Consider the following 17,209-nt stretch of genomic DNA (forward strand, 5'->3'; position numbering starts at 1 on the left):
CCCTAAAAACTTGCTGTACTTAAATCGCCGATCGGTATCTCCAGTTTCCTCCCTCTATCTCCAGTTTCCTCCCTCTATCTCCAGTTTCCTCCCTCTATCTCCAGTTTCCTCCCTCTATCTCCAGTTTCCTCCCTCTATCTCCAGTTTCGTCCCTCTTGTAATGGCAGATTCACGTGCATGCAAAGTGTTTGGGCTAAAGGAACATATTGCGCTTTAAATATCTACACTGAATATTTTAATGAGCCTCGCTTTTTAACAAAAAGGGGCTTAATGCGTGTGCGTAAAATGTCGTCCCATTTTAGCCTATGTAGTATGCTATTCAGGCGAGACTCTTTCTGCCTGCATTGAATATTTATTGAGAAGAGGGTTCCTGTAAACAAAAATCCCATCAATGCGGAAAGTGTCATTCCTGTGCGGACTGCACAGGCTAATCACGGACGACACTTTCCGCACGAGCATTAAGCTAGTTTTCTCCGAGCGAGACTCAAGCGGCCAGTTATAGGCGGGATGTAGAACTAGTTTGATTTCGTTATAGGCGAATAGTTTCAGAAGTCGCAGTAGTGGTGGTGGTGGTGGTGGTGGTGGATATTGCGATGATAAAGAGGATGATTCGGCGATAGTGCATGTAGTAGTTTTTTTAATTAATATGTCTTGGGGATTTCGGAAAAGTAGTCTTATACATTTGTCGTTTGTGTTAATACTGCACTTCAACAGCACACTAAATAAGCGCTTTAACCCATTAATGCCTAGTGGACTCTCCCATCCTTCTAAATTGGATCAATTTATTTCCAAAATTAGAGGTATCTGGTATATTTATTTCTATTTTTAGAATATTTCTTACAGAAATTCCTTTAAGCAAACAGCGCAGACCCAGATGAGACGCCGCATTATGCGGCGTCTCATCTGGGTCTACGCTGTTTGCAATGTCCTTTTTTTCAGGACGCTAGGCTTAAATGGGTTAAATTCAGATTTAGTTGCAAAAATGCATGTTTTTACACATAGTTACATAAGAACGATTGCAAATCTTCATCATTTTAAAATATATGCCGGCAATGTTAGCGATCAAAGTAAGATTTTAACTGCAATTGGATGGTTTTTGCTACTGATAACTCGAATAGACAATGAACCGTGGAAAAATCTACACTATTTGAGAGATTGAAGAAACGTAGTAGATAAAAACAACAACAATCAATTGACAATGACACTTTGAAAACTATATATAAGCTTGAACATTATGAGACAGAAATTTGCTAATAGAGCAATAAACTCGGACACTTCACAGGTTTTACATACTTAAAAAAAAACAGTGCGCCGCAAATGGGAAAGCGTGTAATAGAACAAGTTCAATACAAATTGATTTACAAATACAGAGGTTGTTTCACAAGAACGTAGCAGAAAAAACACACAAAAGTCTTAAAGTCGGGAAACATACTACCATTATCGAAAAGCGACCTTCTTGCTTGTCTTAAATAGCCAATTACCCAAGTCTAGTAGAAATCACCCATCGTGTTTTATAATTGTCTGCCTTTAAAGCAAGAAGGACGTATCAATAGCTTAGGAAAGCTTTCGATAAACGATGTTGCAGCTTAGCTTTAGACAATGACAAGTAAAATTGAAAATGTGTTAAAAACTATAAAGCACTATTGTGTACTGTATTTCACTTCTTAAGAGAAGTTAAGTTTTCGGATATTTATCGGTGTTTGTAGATACGAAAGCATAGATATAGGGGGCAAATTGATATAAAAATTTCAAACGTTGATAAACGATCAACGATTTGTGTTAATGATACCTGAGAAGACGTTGTTTGGTTTTGCTTTAATTTTTGGTATATCAAGACTATGACATAAGTATCAAATGACTTAGCAGTGCTGTTGTTGTTTGTTCATTAAAAATCAGTTCCGGTATTCGGCCCCATTCCCAATTCAAGGTTTCCACAAAAACAAAACATATAATATATATATATATTTATATATATATATATAATTTTTTTAAGATTTCAACATTTTGTTCATCTCCCATCCAGCCAAATCAGTACAACCTTATTAAAAATAATACTGAAAAACACTTCTATTCTCAATTCGAAGCATCTTTTAGCAAAACAGCAACATCACTAATTTCATAATTTTAGTCAAAACACCACGAATTTTCCCAATTCAAAGGGAAGCGGCCCATTCCAAAAATGGTGAAAAAACACTGCTTAATTTCCCTATTTTATATCAAGATAATGACTTATCATGTGTATCAAATGACTACGTTTTCCATTTTTCTTATATCAAGACGGTAACTTTTGATGTTTTCAAATGTCTAAGTTTCTCTTTTTGATATTAAGACAATTCCATAGGGTGTTAATTAAATGATAAACACCCTAGGTTTGTTTCATTCAAAATTTGTCGTGTATCGGGACAATGACTTGTGGTGTATATCAAATGAGCATGCATTCTAACGCTTTATGGCTAATGTTTGACTCGATTTATGTAAATAATATATACGTGTGAATGTCATTAAGAAAACATGTTTATGAGGAATTGGTCATACATTTCGCGGAATCTAACGACAAAGCCAAACATCCGTGCGCGAGAAATGAAAATTGAAATGGTGTAACAATCTGACGACCCAACGAAAGAACCAGTAAACTCAAGATCGGACATCAGCTTATTAATAATTCATTGAACATCTCGCTTTGCCAGGCTAAGAGACACCTCGGTGGCGCGGGAGGGGACATCGTTCTGATTTAGATGGTGAGCCGCGCTCTTTGAAAACGGGGATTAGTGCGCAAAGTGTCGTATTAAATAAGTATGCACAGTCCGCACAGGCAAATCTGGGACGACACTTTCCGCCTAAACTGGAATTTTGTTTAGAAAATAATTTCTTTAAACGACACATTCCATGAAAGCGGAAAGTGTTGTTCCTGATTAGCCTGTGCGGACTGCACATACCACTCTGGGACGAATCTTCACGCATATGCATTAAGCTCGGTTTTCTCAGAGCGCGACTCCTGTTAATTCTCAACGGTCGCTTCCTTTGGTAAATATACTTAGAATCTGAGAGTTGACACTGGACGTTCAACGCAAATAAAACAGGTAAAACAATCAAGACAAAAACAATCAAGACTCAGGTTTACCGTCGTTAGCAAACAATTAATTAAAAAACAAAGTAACGCGATAAAAACAATATCATGCATATTTACTGACTTGATGCTTAGATAAAATACATATTTATAAACGTCAAACTAACATTTTTTAATGCACGTATATGAAGTTGCTGAGGGGACATTTTTCGCGGGCGCGGGGAATAAGCCATCTTCGTGCACTTTACATTTAAATCAATACTGTTTCCATATTCCTATATTTGTGAAATGTCCAATACATTGACAATTCTGCCAAAGTTATTTTAAATTTTAAAATACTGTAATTGATTCTGATAGCTTAATTGCATTTGAAAATGTGTTTTTTGAAGGTTAAACCGCCGCATATAGAGATTGAAAAGTGAAATTCGATAAACAATCGTCCTGCAAGTTTATTGTTAAGAAACGAACAGTTTTAAATGCAATACAGTCCAAATATTGCCGAGTAATGGAAACACGGTGTGGCTTTATTTAAGACCTGTTTTAACTTTTGTCGTTAAATTGTTGCTACTGATGATGAAGATGGTGCTCGTTGTGCTGATAACGACTACGGTGATGATGAAGTAATGATTGCGATGATGATAATGATAATGATTTAGATGAAGATGAGAATAACGATAATAATAGTCATAATCATACGAAGATGTAGACGACGACGCTGTTGATGATTGCGATTACGATGACGATGCTGTTGACGAGATAAATGGGCCACGATAAGGAGAATCAGAAGATACACTTGAAATACGAAGATGATGATTACACTGATGATAAGTATTGTGGTGGTGGTGATGATGATGATTATTATCATTATGATGATAACTACGCGGTGACGAGAAAATAACCATGATAACGAAAAAATATAAGACGGTTCTTTACCCTTGATTTGAAGCAAACCACATGTGTACCAGTTTGCCCTCTGATTGTCAATATCAATTAAATCTTCAACTGTTTGCAAATGCATGTTATACAGGATTATCGATCCATATGACATCGGAATGAAATGCAAGTATTAGACATATACACTGCATTATATCTGTTTGATGTGACGCTTGATCAATTAATATTAAAATGCACCTGTATACGCGCGTGCGGTAGCAGTAAAAGAGAGTTTGAAAACACAACGCGTAGGTGCAAAACATGACTTGTATTATATAAAGCATAAAGTGTATAAAGCAAGACATGAGGTGCACAATACCAAAACATTTAGTGTATAATACAAGCATGTTATATATAATATAAAACATAAACTGTATTATACGAGACATGAAGTGTATAATACAAAACATGGCATGTATGATACAAAACATGGGACATAAAATAACTGTATTTGAAATATACTAGAACTTCGAATAAGAATTCTTTCAATCCTCTACACGGAGTAATCTTTAAAATTTCACGCAAAATACAATCTATGCCAGACATAATAATATTCCTGTCGAGCATTTTGAATGGAACATACGCATAATTGAATTTTAATACAATACCATCTCGGACTGAAAAAATGGAATTGAACGCCAGTCTGTTATAAATACGTTCCGAACAAAAGTTTTTGTCGATATTCAGAAAACCAACTATAAACATCATACAAATGACATCAATTGTTGAGAGCATGGTTCCTATTTAAGAATTTGAAAGAGGTTTAAGCTATTAATTGTTCAAAAATAATTTATGGAAATTAACGCGATTTTCTTATTTCAGCCACGATAACACTGAAAACGGAATACGACTATGGATCGCAGATAACGATTAGTCTATTATCAAAATATACTGACACACAATTTATGAATTTCATTTGACACATTGATGGACAAATTTAGGAAAAATTGGGCGTAAAATATCGTTTTAGATTAGCCTTCGCAGTCCGCACAGGCGAACTAGGGACGACACTTTCCGTCTTAACTGTTAAGAAAATATTTCATTTAAAGGGAAAACATTTTTTAAAGCGGAAAGTATCGTCCATGATAAGCCTGTGCGTACTACACGAACGCACGTGCATTACGCCCCGTTTTCCCAGAGCTTGGCTAATTTACATTAACATGTTGGCGTCCTAAAGATGTGTATGTGGGATCGTGATCACGATGTCGATGAGCTAAGTCCATGGCTAATAATATTAACAATGGATGTAAAAATTGAAAAAAAGGTTTTGATGAATTAATTGATAATGACATTGACGAAGAACTTGATTCGATTAACGAAACGACTATTTTAATGATAACGGTGATATACGTGATGATAATTTTTGATCATACTTATTATAAGGAAAACAATAAGCACCGATGATGATTTTGATGAAGACTATGGCGATGATGATGGTGATTAATATAACGATCGAGCTCATGATGGTGGCGATGGTCATGACGATCGAAATAATTAAGATGGCGGTGCTGATGATGAGCACGACGACGGTTTCGATAAAGGTCCACTCGATGCTCACGAGAAACACACAATACGTGTGTTTTTGCATCGACACGACCGTTATTTGAACAACCTTGCAAACACGCAAAATATAATAAATATTTACAGTACACGTTATTGGGCTACTGAAGGCTTATTTTAAGCCAGACCTGACATGATAAAGACGTTCAAACGCCCAATCATGCATTTTCCAAAGTCCGTTCAGTTAATTTATCATACTTCAAACCTTATCATATATGATTATATGCGGTTGATAACTCGATTTGAAGTTGAAACGTAAAATTCGGTTTAAGAGCGACTACTGAATGCGAAATTTATATCGTGGTTTAGGGCGACGAATTAATATACAACATTGTGCAAGTTTTGAAAACTGCCAGAAGGCATGTATACTTTGAATAGTAAAATGAATAGTGATGTATTAAAGGGATCTTTTCACGCTTTGGTAAATTGACAAAATTGAAAAAAGTTGTTTCAGATTCGTAAGTTTTCGTTTTAGTTATGATATTTGTGAGGAAACAGTAATACTGAACATTAACCATGCTCTAATATAGCCATTATATACATCTTTTGACGATTTTAAAACCTAAAAATTATAAAGCGTTGCAACGCGAAACGATTGAATAATTTGGAGAGTTCTGTTTTTGTCGTTAAATTTTGTGAAACTACGAAGATTGCTTATATAAGGTATAAAATACGTCAAGAATGTGTACTCGGCGGAATAGCTCAGTAGGCTAAAGCGTTTTTACTTCAGGACTCTGGCAGGACTCCAGGGGTCACTGGTTCGAAACCTGCTCCGAGCAATGTTCTTTTCCTTTTTTAAATTTTTTTCTTGATTTTTTACTGGAGCTTTTATGATCCAATGTTTACATTTATCAATATAAAGCATTTAATGAATAAGTTAAAAAAATGCCAAAATCTGTGAAAAGGCCCCTTTAAAGGGTTTATACATTTATACATGTACCTTTAACGTGAGCGAATGATAGTTAAGGTGTGACGTAGTTCGAACTGCTTGTATAGAATCCCACACCTTTGTTTAATGAGTCATTTTTAATTGATGATACGTCAAATCATGCACATAAGTTTAATGTTTAAACCTAATGCTGCCCCTGTACATCTTATGTTGATTATGAAATACCAGCGTCGTAGCAATACCGAGGCACAACGAAGCATCTACCTCGGCTTACATTAACGGATTCTGAAATGTTTTGGTTACATTTAGACTAAATGGCATGGGTCGAATTATTATCAATTTTAATAGGTGTGCCAGCCGTCTTTAAAACGTTCAAACTTATTAAAATTAGTATAATCATATTGCGTATATGAATGAAATAAAGCGTTGTGTGAGCATCGCGATATCAATGGATTCATAAATAAAACTTGCCCTCAAATGCATAATTTGCAATTATTCATATTTTAATATAAACACAATAATGCTTTTATGAAAATACAGGTATATGTATAGAACACGATGATTATATTCTGTTATTGCCACAATGCCGGTTTCAAAATTGGACGCATACGAACAATTGCCGGTGTTGTTAATTAACTCATCCTTACTGATTCAAACATACAACGGATATCCAATTTTTTAAACGCTCATTTGGATGGATTGGCGGCTTAAGTGCAGTAGCGGTATTAATATACAGATATGCATTAATACAGTAATTATTATGCGTCATTTCATGTCCACCCACCCCCCCCCCCACACACACACACTCAACATTAGACTGCCTCTGCTAATATGTGCCTCTGGCTGCGCCAGTGATAACAATAATTTAAATTGAGCCGTGCTCTGTGAAAAGGGGGTTTAATGCATGTGCGTAAAGATAAGCCCGTGCAGTCCGCACAGACAAAATGACAAAATTGATTACAAACAAACCAAACAACAAGCACACAAAAAAAGTATTTAAAAAATACATCCTCATATGTGGTCAAATTAAAGTGTTTGCAAATATTGCCGTTGAAGTAAGGATGGTCAGATAGATGTTTATACCTTTTCCTGACACTTATTTAAAAAAGGTCATTGCATTCATATACCACGCGCATTCTAACGTAAATGAGCAAGAAAGTTTGTTATTGCGAATTTATTATTGCTTGTAAACTTTGTTTTTTTACTCTAACTAGTACAAAGAGAATCAACAACAATAATACTTTAAGGTTTAAGGGGGTACATTGAAGGGTAGATCTGATAGCATGAAACACACATTAGTTAAACTGGGTCTGCTCGAGTCGCACTGCGAGTTCACCGGGGTCCTATGTATTACGCCTAATCGGGGATTAGACGACCAATGCTAAAGAATAAACCTTCTTGTATGAAATACTTGACCACTAACAAGCTAATTGGGAAACTTATACCATCATCTATGCTTGTCAAACTTTGTGAGGCCCGAAACCGTTGGCAATTATCGTTAAATTAATGTTAATAAAATGATACAATTACAAGCAAAAACTCAAGATAAACACAGTTTTGCTCATCCAGAGTACATAACCGTTTGCTTTGAAAATCTATTGCAAACATCAAAATACATATTGAAAACGCCCATAAGCGATAAATAAATTATGCATTAGATATTGTCTTGAACTACATTTCTAAAGAGCGTTATAGTGTGGGTGTGAATAATAACAGTTTGCGTTTTAGCATTCACCCATTTATGCATAGTGGACTCCCCTATCCTTGTAAATTGGATCAATTTATTTCCAAAATTAAGGATGTCTTGTATATTTATTTCTATATTTAGAATATTTCTTACAGAAATTCCTTTCAGCAAACAGCGCAGACCCCGATGAGATGCCGCATCATGCGGCGTCTCATCTGGGTCTACGCTGTTTGCCAAGGCCTTTTTTCTAGACGCTAGGCATTAATGGGTTCAGTTCGTTGCCTAATAATGAATTTAGAAATTGTATGAAATGTTCATCAACTTGAAATTATACATAATCCGATTTATAAAAAAAATGTTGATTTTAATACATATTATGTTCAAATGCACGATTTCAGTGCATTCTGCATGAAACATTTTTTTTAATTTTAAGCAATGTTTTTATGTTGCCTTTTATAGAAATTGTTGTTCCAAACCAGTATGAAGATTTCAATTGATATTTAAATGTCCGATGTATTGGTATTTAAATCTGGCATTGCAAAAGAAAACACGAACATGTTCAACTGCAGTAGTACGCATGACACAAGGAGTATTAAAATAATTACATACATACATGTACTGAAGACATTTCTTCAAATTGTTTCTATCAGTGAACTACCAACGTTGGTAAGTTAACCCATTTATGCCTAGTGGACTCTCCCATCCTTCTAAATTGGATCAATTTATTTCCAAAATTATGGATGTCTAGTATATTTATTTCTTTATTTTGAATATTTCTTACAGAAATTCTTTAAGCAAACAGCGCAGACCCCGATGAGACGCCGCATCATGCGGCGTCTCATTTGGGTCTACTCTGTTTGCCAAGGCTTTTTTCTAGACGCTAGGCATACATGGGTTAACAAAACTATCGCCTTCATCGAGCAAAAAGTTATAACAAAACTGTATTGTGCCGAACACCTATAACGGACACACACGTTGACGAGCACGGTTGATTACGATTACATAAATGTGGATGAGCATTTATACCATGTCTTTCATAATACGAACATGGTTGATGACGATTACATAAATGTGGATGTGCATTTATACCATGTCTTTCATATTACGAACATGGTTGATGACGATTACATAAATGTGGATGTGCATTTATACCATGTCTTTCATAATACGAACATGGTTGCTGACGATTACATAAATGTGGATGTGCATTTATACCATGTCTTTCATAATACGAACATGGTTGATGACGATAACATAAATGTGGATGAACATTTATACCATGACTTTCATAATACGAGTCTTTGAATCACATACGCTTGCTTGGTTGTTTTTGAAGTGCAAAAAGATCGTTTAGTGTACATTCTATGAATACACATTACTTTCATTAAGTTTTTCTTAACTCTTTCAGTGCTGGAACCAAATTTTGAAGGCCTTTGCAAACGGTTTTGATCCAGATGAGACGCCACAAAACGTGGCGTCTCATCAGGATCCAAACTGTTTGCTATTCTGATAGTATTCTTTGAAAAATAATCGAAGAAAATGCAAATTTTAGAAATTCAGCAGATGACATTTTAGCAGACGACAAATTTCCCAGCATGCAAAGGGTTAAGAGCAAACGCAGAGTGCACGGATTTATTGTCGTGATGGACGTCATCTCACCGAGGATTTACCAACCCATTCATTGCAAGCATATATATTAACCCATTTATGCCTAGTGGACTCTCCCATCCTTCTTAATTGGATCAAGTTATTTCCAAAATTAGGGATGTCTGGTATATTTATTTCTATTTTTAGAATATTTCTTACAGAATTTCGTTTAAGCAAACCGTGTAGAACCTGATGAGACGCCGCATTATGCGGCGTCTCATCTGGGTCTACGTTGTTGCCAAGGCCTTTTTCAGGACGCTAGGCATAAATGGGTTAAAGTCCAACCAGTGTACCAAGATTTTATAAATATTTGTAGCAATATGAAAAAAGGATGTATGGCAAATGTTGTCCTTCAAGCATAAAACACAGTCAGGGCATTAAATATGTTAGAAATAATCCAGTTCACATGGGTTTTGAGGAGGCCTGCGTAGCCTTCTAATTTAGGGACGAAATAGCGCTTGGAGAAACGGCATAGTTAGGAGCTACTTTTATTTTAGGGAAAGCAACAAGAATGTAAACATATTTGATGAGTTGCTGTTGTCGGTATATGGCGATAGATATAGAATAAAAATGCCTGGTTCTGGGATAACTTATCTTAATGCATCTGCGTTTAGTCTCATCCCAGATTAGCCAGTGCAGTCCGCACAAACTGATCAGGGACAACCCTATCCGCCTTAATTTAATATTCGATAGAAGACATTGTCAATAAACGAAAAATTTCATACAAGCGGAAAGAGTTGTCCCTGATTAGCCTGTTTGGACTACACAGGCTAATCTGGTACAGCAGCTGCACTTAACGCACGTGCGTTTCGCATAGTTTTCCCAGAGCGCGGCTACAATAAGCTCCGAGTCCACGTACCTCATCCTCTCCGCCAGAATTCACCGAATCCAGCCCCTGATGCATCCCATGTTCAGAGTTCAGTGGGCTGGGTTGCCCACTCGAGCCTAGGGGACTTCCGTTTCCGGTCACAACCGTCGTGTTCAGCTCTCCGTTGTACATGTTCTTCGTTTTGTGTTTTTAGAGTATCTTGTGTTGTTGATATGTGTTGACGTATCTAATGCGACCGTCTTCGAAAAGTTGCTTTGGGTGTCTCGTTTCCGGGCGCTCTTCTGGTTAGTGTATAGGGAAATATATGGGTTAACTAGGTAGTCCGGTTGTATAGCAATTAAGATACGTTACTAAACCTTAACAAATCTTATGTCAGAACTTATAAACTTTACAGACACAAACTTCTCGCTTAGTATTTCTCCGCAAAGTTCTTAACTATGTTGAAATCAAAACAACCCACTACACGTTCATATTCGCGATCGCAAAATCTCTTAAACTCTGATTGTACACAGATATTACAATCCTAATATTACCACAGATATTTTTCTTTAATAAAAATGAACTATGTTACGATTCTTCTAGACATACGTACACTTCTGACAAAAATATCAATAAAAATTATATATGATACGTGCACAATACGTGTTTTAATATCAATTGAACACCAATAAATTAGATAGAAATAATTATAATAAATTACCAAAAGATGTATATATCCAGTTAACGTAGTTAATTAATGACTATACTATTAACGAATATTTATTTCACACAATATCCAAGACTTCTCGACGTTCACTCCTGCACAATTATCACAGTTTTCGGTGTATTACACATTCGTTGATATTCAAATCGCAGTTTATCTCGCATTAAGTTAATATTTGTCTGTTTTATCGATAAACAGCTACGAAGCTCAGCCAAAAATTGTATTTATCAGTTAGATTATAAATTTTACTATCCGAGCTCCTATTTCCCTTTATTGCCTACACGATGTGATGCTCGTTGCATGTACATGCGTATATAAACTATACACGGTTATCACGTGCACGAATATAAAACAGTTAACACAGTTTATGAAACACGTGCTTTGTATGAAACCGTCGGTATCACTATGCGAACTAACTGCTTCTAAATAAAATCCCTGAATGTACGATGTGCGTGCGCTACCTAATGGTGATATACAGTGTACACAAAACTACAATTACGGTGTCCGTGTCCGTTCGTCCATGTGTCTACAAGTGCTAAAACTGAAAGACTTCGGAATGATAATACTTCGTGAAGTAATATTTTTTTCACTAAGTCCGACTCATCTCGTATATCAATTTCCAGACTTATTTTAGTCAGATAAAAACAGATCACGTTTCTGCTATAGCATACAGAATTCCAATGTGCCTTGCCAGCTTTCGACTTTCATTTTTGTTCGGTACTGTTTTCTACTGTTCCATTATTCATTGATGCGGCGCATGTATTAACCAACAAAGCAATCCGATTGGTTTATGCGCGTTAATTGGTCACGCCCCCAATAGATCACATTGTTCAGCTACCGAACTTCTGTCGAAAAAGCGATCGTCTTTGAGACATATGTCACAAGCGCGATAAATATTTAATTCTCAGGCCATATGTAAATAATTACACAGACTGTCCGCGAATTTCCAGTCTATTCCCATGCAGTCAAAACATTCTGTATTGAATCAATTCACCAATATTTATTCTACGTATCGCCAATTTAATTTTTAATCCATTGAAAACCGGGCGATTAGAAAAAGCATTAAATATAAAATCCCGATTAAATGCAGTCAGTCTTCCGTGAACAAATAAAATTAATAGCCAAGTACACTAAATATTTCCCTCAATGATTGAGTATTCAATTTTGTGTAAGCGTCTTGACATATACAAAGAGTTTTTATGAGCATGGCATGAAAAGTTTGATAAAGGGACCGATGTACCGTGACGAACATCGAAAGCCTGTATAGACTGTCTATTGTATAGAAATAACGGGAAATTGGCGTTTTGAGTTTAAATGAGCGCATCTTTTTTGCCCAATACTTATTTGATTTTGCCGTTTTACAGTATATTGAATAGTGAATAGACTACCGCGTTTAAAGGGACTACTTCATGATTGGATTTTGAGCTTTAAAAGGGCGTATGGGTATTTCGTAGCAACGTCGTCATAATTTAAAATTACGATTAAAGCGGCTCAGTGCAATTAAAAAACAACAAAACACCATCCAGACATAATTAGCAACAGAAGCAGCAGCAGCAACCAAAACAGTTCAATATTAAAAAAAATAACAGCATCAAACTATGATTTGTTCCCTTCAACACACAAGGAATCGGAAGTTGTTTTTTTTTAATTTAAATACCGGAAAATTCAGAGAAATATAAAGCTACTAATAAAACAAGAAAGGAAGATTGACAAATTAATAACGGTCATATATCAACCTAAACTTGATTATAAAATAAATTAAGAGACTCGTTCTGCGAAAACGGGGTTTAATGCAAGTGCGAAGGTGTCCAACATTTCCCGATTTAATTAATGGAATTATTCGCTAACAAGACGTCTTTTCTTGGAGAATATCCTGGTGTGAAGTGTCGTCCCTGATTTGCCTTTGCGGATAGCAGAGTGCAATCTGGGAGGACACTCCGTTTACGAAGAGCGAGGCTTATAAATTAAATTATAAAAAATATATATTAAATCCTGACGTATCAATCAAGTTATTGAATTTATAAACTTGATTAAAATTATATCATGTCTGACAAAACATATAGGTGCTTCGTTATTCTAAAGCACCCATTAATTCTTTATTAAAAAATAATCACCGCCGATCGACCATTCCTATGAATCAAGCACGCTAGAGTGATGCCCCTTGAAGCAACAGCTATGGTACAAGAACTACTACGACAAGCGTAGCAATTATTTGTGAGGCATTTAACAATTAACCAATTACACAATATATATATTTATTTATTGACCTGAACGTGTTCAGGGATGGGAAAAGTAGCAGTTTTGCAACTTTTGTTCTCAATTTAAAAAACACTTATTTCACAATAAAACATCGCTCATTACGTTTTGTTTATGTAGAATAATGATTGTACCGGTTTCCGTCAGTCTATACAGCTTATATCGATGTGGTTAATTATACACTGCAGGGGAAAAATATATAAATTTTGAGCAGACGAATATTGTCGAATTTCGGCCCAAAGTAAGCCTTTAAAAAGCACTGGTCTCAAGTGATACTTTTGTTGAAACATTACAAGCTCTTACAGGCAGGTAAAAATGCATTTATAAACAATGTTATGGTATATTGCTCTTTTTTTCCGAAAAAGGCACAGGCTGTAAAATACAAAGCGAAAAAAGCACTGCGTCTTCAACAACTTTACGTGTCGATTTTTACATTTTCCGATATAGTGTGACACAAAGGTTTCGTTTGTACATGTTCATTGAAATTCGCAGCAGTGCCGATAGTAGTTGGAAATATTTTTTGAGAAGTAGTAGTTTCAGTAGTAGTAGCAGCAGCAGTTGTTGTAGTTGTAGGAAATACGTGTTGTATTGAATACAGAAGCTATGATGTTGTTTAACCCATTTATGCCTAGCGTCTAGAAAAAAGGCCTTGGCAAACAGCGTAGACCAAGATGAGACGCCGCATGATGCGGCGTCTCATCAGGGTCTGAGCTGTTTGCTTAAAAGAATATATGTAAAAATAGTCTGAATAGAGAAATAAATATACTAGACATCCCTAATTTTGGAAATAAATTGATCCAATTTAGAAGGATGGTCAGGAGAGTCCACTAGGCATACACGATGATGATGATGGTAATATTTGCATTTTCTATATTTAACAAATAAATGTTTGTGTTGGATGTTTGTTATAAATTAAAATTATAACAGAAAATAATTAATAAATAAAGAAATCGTATTTTTGCAATGCGAATTTTAACGACAAAACACTTCATGCCTTAAACACAAAACAATAAATGAAATGATTAATACATTTTAATTATTAAACGCTTTCCGAAATTATAATTTGATAACAAAACTTAATAAAGGTCAATAAATATCACTCACCAGTTTGTGAACAAAATGTGTACACCTACCTGCAATTATTCGATTATATTTGTTGAACGATCTTTTACGAACCGAAACCGAACATGCACGCTAGAGCAATCGACAATTTCCGGGCATCTCGGGGTAGTTTACGAAACTGGGAGGGTCTTAATTCCCGGAAAGGTGTGGTGCATAAAAGCAGTCAATATTTCGCATTTGAGTAAGAAAGAATCGGTTGCGTTGCTTTGTGTGTTCTGTCCACACAACAATCTAGGTTGTAAAGTGTTTTCAATTTGTATACGATGGAAGGAATAAACATTTTAACATTTTTTTATATAGAAATATATATTATTATATAACGAGTTGTCTTTTCTAGTTTTGATGCTTTTTATATACTTTTGCTACTTTGACAAAAATCGCTGTTGACTTTTTTTTTTTTTTTTTTCTTATCATTTTTTTCAATATCGAAAAAAGCAAGCATGGTTTATGCATGCAAAGGCAAATGCGATAACCGTGCGAATACACGATGTCTACCGCACGTTAAATGTGCGATATCCGTATGAATGTTTAACTTTTGCACCCTTCCCAACAGAGGCATTGCGCCTGGCGTCTTTCTAACGTACGCATCGCGCACGGCGAACGTGCGATGTACGCAGACCACCTAAAACGCTATGAAAAGTACAAACGTGCGTCAAACGTGATGTGACTGTCCGTCGATCGCTCGATGCCCATGCGTACTCAAAAAATTGTCATCAGACGCTTGCGTTTGTCTCGCGATTTTAAAATCGTGCGTCTGGCCTTCGTCTGACGAAGTGAGTTTTGCCCAAAGATCAACATCCAGACAAGGCTCGATCTCAACCCTGTAGCGATGACTTTCGTGAAATATTTGCCAAAACCGTGCGTTGGCATTCCAGCGGACGTGCGTCTGTAAACCCTAGTAGGTGGGACGGCGCTGTATGTTTTGTGCATACAATGATCAGTGTGGCCATACCACGTGGTTTGTGACGTCATTTTGGCTAGCACGCTAAGCAGAAATTTGTCAACATTGGCCCCGCTTAGAAATTTCAAATCCACGTAAGTATCTTATTATTTACTCGTTTTTGACGAAATAAAGCGCAGGCTAAGGGAAAGGTTGAGCACTATTCCCGGTTATATAAATATTTGTCACCAGATGAGTAGTTTAGTCTATCATTCGAGGCGAATTCCTGGTTTTTACGTTACAATGCACGCAAGCACGACAAGCACATTTGAAATCGTCCAAAATATCTGTTTTATATACCTTTTTGCAGTGAACCAATATGTGCGGACGTGATTAATTCCATATAAAATGTGTTTTGTCCGAAAAAATTACCCGAAAACACCACTTTATGACATTTCCAATGTACATCAACACTTTGGCTAATACGACAAGCAACGAAATTCAAGGCAAGCACGGCAAGTCGATATTCGGCTAGCACGACTAGTTGTTATTAGTATAGAATTGGTAACTTCTATGTTGTCAAACAATATCCTTTAATTATTTTAAATGTGTGTGTCCCTTTAATAGTTCGTGTCTATTTTCTGTCTTCGTGTGTTTCTGTGCCCTGTCCTGTGTGCGTTCAGCCGTGTACAATGTATAAAAAGTAAAGTTTTAAGATCTTTAAACAGATCAGATGAACATAATCTGCACGTATAAGAAACTTCTGAATCGAAATTCAGACATAATGTTACCATAAATAAGACTCTTCGTCCGTGAGGGTGAAAGGTCAGTAATTTAATACTTATATTACAGAGAACAGTTTTTGTTAAAACTAATAAACAAGTATGCATTCATATGGAACATAGTTGTGCGAACATAATTATATATGTTTATAGTTAAAGTCACTTAATGGAGATATACTACACTGCCTTTATGCGCTCTACTATCGTAATAATGATTTAAACAAGATAAGATTAGTTTATAACAGTTTTACGTTTCTATGAAAATTTGACTGAAAACTAGATAGAGTATGGTTTAATTTTTACACATACACACTCATGAAAACTTAAAAAAATGCATCAAAACAAAGTTTTTGCGGTTAAGCGAAAACAGTTTTGTATAACCCGACCGATATTGACTTTTGTGCCGACGCCAGCACTTGTGATGTTCCAAGTTGAATTCGCCTTGCAAAAATAGTTCCGTCTATTTTTTTTTCCAATCTACTGTTTCTCAAAAAACACCTTTTCCCAAGTTGTTTTTCATATACAGAAAACATGTTGCCTATATATTTGGAACAATCGCAAAAGTGTCAGTTAAAAATATGGCGACTTACCATGTCTTTTTTTTGCCCCCAACGGGCGGCATATAGTTTTCGTACTGTCCGTCGGTTGGTCGGTCAGACTGTCTGTCTGTCCGTCCGTCACACTTAACATGTTCGCTCTCTAATTCAAGTAGTTCTCATCCGATCCCAACCAGACTTGGTCAGAAGTTGTATCTATATAAAGTCTAGGCCAAGTTCGAACATATATCATGCCGGGCCAAAAAAAGGTCACGGGGTCACTTAGTGCGTTTTAAACATTCAGCATGGTTTCCGCTC

At 35.9% G+C, this 17,209-nt stretch overlaps 1 protein-coding gene across 7 annotated transcripts in view; it reads right to left on the reverse strand.

Moving 5' to 3' along the window:
* The window catches only part of LOC127867912 (protein couch potato-like), a 127,315-nt gene extending 114,926 nt beyond the window's left edge, over window positions 1-12,389 (reverse strand). The window contains exons 1-2 of one of the 7 annotated variants that reach the window (XM_052409420.1): window positions 11,313-12,389; window positions 10,643-10,893 (exon numbers count right to left, since the gene is read on the reverse strand). In XM_052409420.1, the coding sequence (XP_052265380.1) occupies window positions 10,643-10,783 (141 nt within the window). In that variant the 5' untranslated portion in view covers window positions 10,784-10,893; window positions 11,313-12,389. The other 6 variants (XM_052409422.1, XM_052409426.1, XM_052409417.1 and 3 more) reach the window with 6 other exon arrangements.
* Between the last annotated feature and the right edge of the window lie 4,820 nt (window positions 12,390-17,209).

This window comes from Dreissena polymorpha, chromosome 2 (assembly GCF_020536995.1).
Source record: "Dreissena polymorpha isolate Duluth1 chromosome 2, UMN_Dpol_1.0, whole genome shotgun sequence".
NCBI classification, from domain to species: domain Eukaryota; kingdom Metazoa; phylum Mollusca; class Bivalvia; order Myida; family Dreissenidae; genus Dreissena; species Dreissena polymorpha.